The sequence below is a fragment of the Arachis ipaensis genome, chromosome B03, assembly GCF_000816755.2.
Source record: "Arachis ipaensis cultivar K30076 chromosome B03, Araip1.1, whole genome shotgun sequence".
Classification (NCBI taxonomy): Eukaryota; Viridiplantae; Streptophyta; class Magnoliopsida; order Fabales; family Fabaceae; genus Arachis; species Arachis ipaensis.
In genome coordinates, this window is record NC_029787.2 from 14,937,244 (window position 1) to 14,943,593 (window position 6,350).

Below are 6,350 nucleotides of genomic sequence, written 5' to 3' on the forward strand. Positions count from 1 at the left end.
TAAAAGTCAGATACTATAATATTTTTGTACTTTTATATAGATTTTATTAAAAAAAATATTTTGGCATATAACAAATAAAAAATATTACAGAAGAATACAAAAATATTTGGGTATATCACAATTAAAGCGGCTTGAGTTTTTATTTTGAACCTATAAAAAAGAGTAAAGTACCAACTCAGTCCCTATCCATTTTTCCGAATGACAACACGACCCATTTCGGTCCCTGACTCTGTGCTCCGTCTGTCAACGCGGTCCTTCTGTCACTTTCACGGCGAAAACTCGACGGAAATTGCTAACTTGTGTAAGCGAGTGGATGACATGGATGGCTTGGGTGGTTATGTAGAAGATGGAAGTCCACGTGGCTAGGTGAAATGGATAGGGTCTTTTTTGTCCTCATCCATAACACAAAAACGCCATCGTTTTGAGGTTTTCAGGCGTCTTTATTAGACGAGTCTGGTCATCTATCTCCCCTGTTTCGTGTATGGAACCGATACCACCATGAGCAATAGCAGAGATCGTGGGAGGGGAAGAGATGCATCGAACGATGAGGGTAGGAGTATTTCTGTGAGCTCTGTTGGCAGTGCTGGAGCGAGGAAGAAGAAAAGATTCGTTGCCCCAAAATGCAATTGTGGGATTCATGCAATTCTATTCATGTCGTCAACACAGTCGAACCCTAATAGGCTATTCTTTGGATGCCCAAATTTCAAGGTATGAAATAATTAGTTATGTTCATATTCCTGCCAAGATCTGTAGCAAGTATCTCTTCATTCAATTCTAGTTTTTCCTTTTTTTACTGTGCAGACTGCAGAATCTCATTGCAAATATTTTTTATGGCTGGATGAATATATTTTACTGTTTGAAGATGAGCAAATAAATGATGACAGTCTTTATGGTCGGAATCCAAAGCAAAATCATTTGTTGGATGCAGCTGTTTCGATGGAGGAGAAAGTGACTAAACTAGAGGACAGAGTTTCTGGGTTAAAGTTGCAGATGAAAAATTCTAGGCACGTTAAGTGTAATAGGGGTTTTAGTTAGCCACTGATGGCTGTTGTGTTTGTATTTGGAGTTGTATTTTTAAATTATCTCTGTTAAACTTGATAGTAGATAGTAAGTCTATGATGTTGTTTTTGTTTTGGAAGTGCCTGTTGCTGAAATAGTTGTATCACTTAACAGTGTAAATCCAAATTTATTAAATGAAATAGGTGTGTTGGTTGTTTCAAAAAGATTGAATGTGTCAAAAAATAGAATGTGTTATACTCGAATTCTTTCATTCCATGAAAAGCAATCAAATAATAACTAACAATAATATGTAACATTAACAACTTTATACAATAATCAAATGTCAACATCTTGTACACAAGGTGACTCCAAAAGTGGGCAACATATAGCCCTATACCAACATCAGCAACACAAAGATAAATAAAGTATTATAGGTCCTTAATTCACACAGGCTATCAAAACAGAAAGAAAAAGACTGTTTGTTGTGACTGTATGTAAACTAGTTTATCAAAAAGACAGCATCTACTTGTTGGAATATAAACCTAGGACTACACTTCTAGTTCTTTCTAGGAGGCCTAAATCCAGGAGTGGGAATGAACTTGAATAATCTTGATACATTCTCGGAAGTTGTTGCGGCCATTGTCTTGGCACTAAGTCCATGTTGTGTGCTAGTAGGAGTGGGAGGCCTGAAGTGAGGTCCAATGATTGGAGGACTCTGATTCACTATAGAAGCTTGAACAAAGGTGGAGGAAATTGGTGGCCTAACAATTGGTTGCTTCATCCTTTGTATAGGTGGGTTATTCAAATTGGGGGGGTCTCAGATGCTCCCTGTAAACCAACAATATTGCATTATGTGAAACAAAAAATAAGATTAAGACATTGCTATTTATAATGCAATTGTGAATTATGTCACTTACAACCTCTGGTTGGAGAGTAGACTGTGAAAGAGAAATTTCATCTCCTTGTCTCACTGTTGTACCTTCTTTTGGTGTTGATTTAGGTAGCTTCTTTTTTTGTTTTTTTTGCCTTTTTCTACATTCATAAATAGTATACATCTCAATCTATAGTCAACAATAAAACTCATGAACATATTTAAACTAAGTAACCCTACAAACTACTTACCATAGGATCCAGAGAAGTTCCTTTAACACTAGCATTCAGATTGTTTCCTTCACCAACCTGGTTCTGTGTGGGTCATTATACAGAGATGGCAATTAAATGCTTCATCAATTTTTACAATGACAATTAAAACCCTGACCAACTTATCATGTGACACTTAAATCCTTAACCATTCTGATTATATGACAAATCGAACCCTAAAAAGGCCATACCTGTGTGGTGCCAGCAGAGTCCACTGCTGGAGCAGACTTCTTTAAAGCCCTCCTTTCCTTCTTGGTCATAGGCTTTCAATTAGGATCTTTGGGTGGATTGGAGCATATTTTGTAGTAATGACCCGCTTGGCCACACTTGTTACAAGTCACCTCGAATATCTTCTTGGCCTTGTGGGAATGCATCTTCGTCTCCACAGAATCGATTTTTCTCTTCATTTTTGGATGATGAGCAGCTTTCTTAATTGGGAGAGGTAGTGGCTGTGGTGAATCAATTGGGATCCAGTATTCTTCGCTGTTAACTGGACTAATGCAGTGTGAGTAGGCTGATCTGATAGCATCCATTGTGAGCCATTTATACACAAAGTCCTCTGGCTTCAACCCATCTTAGCCATGGCTGCAACCGCATGTCTGCAAGGCATGCCTGCACACAAATTATGTAAAACAAAATATCAAGTATTTAAAGATTTTACATGTATTAAATAGACCATCCATATAAGAAGATGAATTGTATACCAGTTAGCTGCCACACATTGCAGGTACATGTCTTGCTTTGTAAGTTTACCCCAACCTTGTGCCATTGCATATGAACTTCAAACAGTACCTTATCAGAATCACCAGCCCAGATTGCTCTCCACTTGGTACTCATGGGCTTGATAAACTGATCAAGTCTCTTCTGCTGTACAGGGGCCAAGATACCAGTGTGGTTCTCCAATCTCTTCTTGTGCATAGCCCTTTTCCTCATGATGTAATACCTCAAGTCTTCACACATTGAGAGAATTGGCTTCTTCCTGTATTCAACAATCTTGGCGTTCTACACCTCACACATATTGTTCGTTATGTTGTCAACCTTGGGCCCATAGCTGAAATAGGCCTTGCACCACACACCCGGGTCAAACCTTTACAGATACTCCCAGGCGCCCTCATTCAGTTTCTTTAATTTCTCTATGGCACTACTGAATTCTTGAAATGTTGTACAACGAGAGCACTCCCATACCATCTGCTTTGTTTGTTCATCCTTAAAATGCTTTATAAAGTTCTTCCAAATATGAAGAACGCAGTTTTGGTGATGGGCAGTAGGGTTCACTTCCTTCATTGCCAGCTACAAACACCACAACAATTATGTAACATTTGACAAGACATGTAATTAAGTTAAAATAAGAAAGTGTAGTTTTGAACTTAAGAAACTTACTTTTTGTTGGTCAGAAATAAAGTTTCACCCATGTTGTGAAACTTCACCCAAGTCATCTTTCAATAAAGTTAAAAATCACTTTCATGTGTCATTGCATTCATTCGGGACCATGACAAACCCCATTTGTAGGGTTTATCTTGTATTGATTTTTGGGGATTTTATCAACTTTTACCCACATTTATTCAATGAAATAGCATGGTTTTATAACTTCTCCCTTAATTGTGCTTAAGAGTGAAAACATGCTTTTTAGGACTTAAAATAGCTAAATTTAATTCACCTTGATTCTATTAGATGCCTTGATATGTTTGTTAAGTGATTTCAGATTTAGGAGGCAAAGATTGGATTAAGGGAATGAAGAAAAAGCATGTAAAGTTTGAGAACTCATGAAGAAATGATGGAACCAAAAAGCTGTCAAGCCTGACCTCTTCGCACTTAATTGACCATAACTTGAGCTACAGAGGTCCAAATGATGCGGTTCCAGTTGGGTTGGAAAGCTAACATCCGCGGCTTCGAAACGATATAAGATTTGTCATAGTTGCATCGTGCATAGGGGCGCGCACGCGCACGGTATGCGGGCGCGCCGTTGGTGGCACATGACTCACTTAATGCAACACGTGGCCAGCGATTTTAGAAGCCTTGTGGGCCCAATCCAACTCATTTCTGATGCTATTTAAGCCAAGGATTGAAGAGGAATGGATATACTTGTCATCATTAGTCATAGTTTAGCTTAGTTTAGTAGTGAGAGTTAGTTTCTAGAGAGAGAAGCTCTCACTTCTCTCTAGAATTAGGATTAGGTTTAGTTCAATAATATAGATCTAGGTTTCAATTCATTCTTTCTTCTTCTTCCACTACATATGCAATGACATAGAAGTGGTTATTTGCGTCTTGTCCCACTGCACTTGGAAGCTGCACACCGTAACGGCCCTTCAAGAAACAGCCATCCAACCCTATTAGTGGCCTACATCCCTCCTTAAACCCCTTCTTGCAGGCATCCAAACTAAAGTATAACCTATCGAATAGTGGCAGGGATTCAGGTTGAGAAATTACTTCCATCAAGGCAGTTGATCCTGGGTTACTTCTATGCAATTCCATAAGGTAATTGCGTGCCTTTCCATACTGTGCCTTTTCACTCCCAATGACAACCTCTCTCTCAACCTTCAATGCTCTAGCTACCATTTTGGGATTGATTTTCACATTGTATTCATCTATCATGTGATCCCTGGCTGCAGTTAGCTTCAGGTCAGGCTGTGTGAAGAGCTTCTTAACTAACTTAACAGTCACCGATGCTCTGTCAGCCAAGTTGCTACCAAAATCCCATCCACAACTATATTCATTGTAAAGAGTCTTGATCTGAAAGCAACCTTTTGAACTATTCCAAGAAATAAAAATTAGCCAAGGACATTCTTCACCTGCACAAGCTGCCCTCACCCTCAACTTCTCATTCTTAATGTATAAAACATCTTTACCCTCGTGCACAAAATAATCTTTCAGGGCTTTCTTGAATGATTCCATAGTGGGGAACAGTTGTCTAACCTTAAATTGGACATCACCATATTCAGTGTCTTCATCAAAGGTGTCATAGGCTATTTTACCCTCATCTCCAGATGAAACTGGACTGTTGAACACCTCACTTTCATACTCATAATGTTTCTCATATTCACTATCCAGCCCTGCTGCAGTTGGGTCTGGTACATGATCTTAAACTCCATTAGCAGCATTTGTTGCATCCCCTCCAGCAGGCCCATTTTCTCTGGAGCTTCTTAGGCTTCCAAGCTCTGGCCTAGGCCCACTGTTCTCCCCCTGCATACCTTGCTTACCAAGCCCCTCCTTTAACATATGTTTTCTCCTAGCAGTAGAGTATTTTCTACTAGCCCTTTTCTTAGCTGTTTTATGGGACATCTTTGGCCCATCCTCTGCTGACTTAGGCCCTTTCTTCTTAGCCACACCAGTTTTATTTCTTTCTTTAGGTGACATCCTCTCCTTAACTCGAGTCTTCTGCTTGTTCTTCTTCTTATTCAAACTGTCATCACTCCCACTGTCATCAGACTCATAACTAAGAGGAGGCGGCTTATAAGCCTCATTCTCAGCGCTTTCGTATCCATCATCCGAGGAAGATGATGATGACTTAAGGGAAATGCCGTCACTGGAAATCACAACTTCCGGTCCAACCCCATCACCAACTACCTCTGGCAAGTCCACAGGATGATCAAAGTAGATGTAAAATTTATCTGTCTCCCTGTTCTTAGTAATACCCTCCCTCAGCTCATTAATTTCTTTATCCCCGTGAATGGCATGAAGTCCAGATTCCATATCAGAGGCAGTCATATCACACTAGTACATTGTCTTAAACTCCACGTAGCCTAACTCTTTAAACAAAGCAACCAAATCAAAGTAATTAATCAGGTCAACATCTATTGGTGGCTACCTATGAACTTTTTCATGCATGTAGCTAAAAATTCCTTCACTATCCTTGTTGAAATTTCCCCCATGGTGAAATACAGGGGTTATCAGACATTCAGACATCTGAAAAAGTGCAAAAAAATTTTGTTAACCCCTAATTAAAAAATTTAAACACACAACATAGTTTCTTCAATCTTACATCAATCTAAACAGGCAATCCTAATAATCTATTCCAACTTTGAATAATTTTTTAACATATCTCTACACTTTCATCTTATTTAAATACATAAAACTCCTAGGATATGGCAACAGAAACAATATTTTAACCTCTCTCTACCCCACCACGGCTGAATGCAAACAACAATTGTAGAATGAGGACTGCACACAAGCAAAACAGTGAAAGGGATAGTAATGACATCAACCTCAGCAAT

The 6,350-nt window shown here is 39.0% G+C and overlaps 1 protein-coding gene across 1 annotated transcript; it reads left to right on the forward strand.

The window, feature by feature from the left end:
• LOC110269574 lies at positions 133-1,212 on the forward strand. Its single transcript, XM_021117527.1, has 2 exons — positions 133-708; positions 802-1,212. Exons 1-2 carry the CDS (start codon positions 499-501, stop codon positions 1,033-1,035), a joined length of 444 nt encoding a protein of 147 aa, XP_020973186.1. The 5' UTR covers positions 133-498; the 3' UTR covers positions 1,036-1,212.

Coding starts and splice junctions, on each gene's coding strand:
- LOC110269574 (XM_021117527.1), top strand. CDS start 499: ATGAGCAATAGCAGAGATCGTGGGAGGGGAAGAGATGCATCGAACGAT. Junction 709..801: donor TTGGATGCCCAAATTTCAAG/GTATGAAATAAT, acceptor TTTACTGTGCAG/ACTGCAGAATCTCATTGCAA.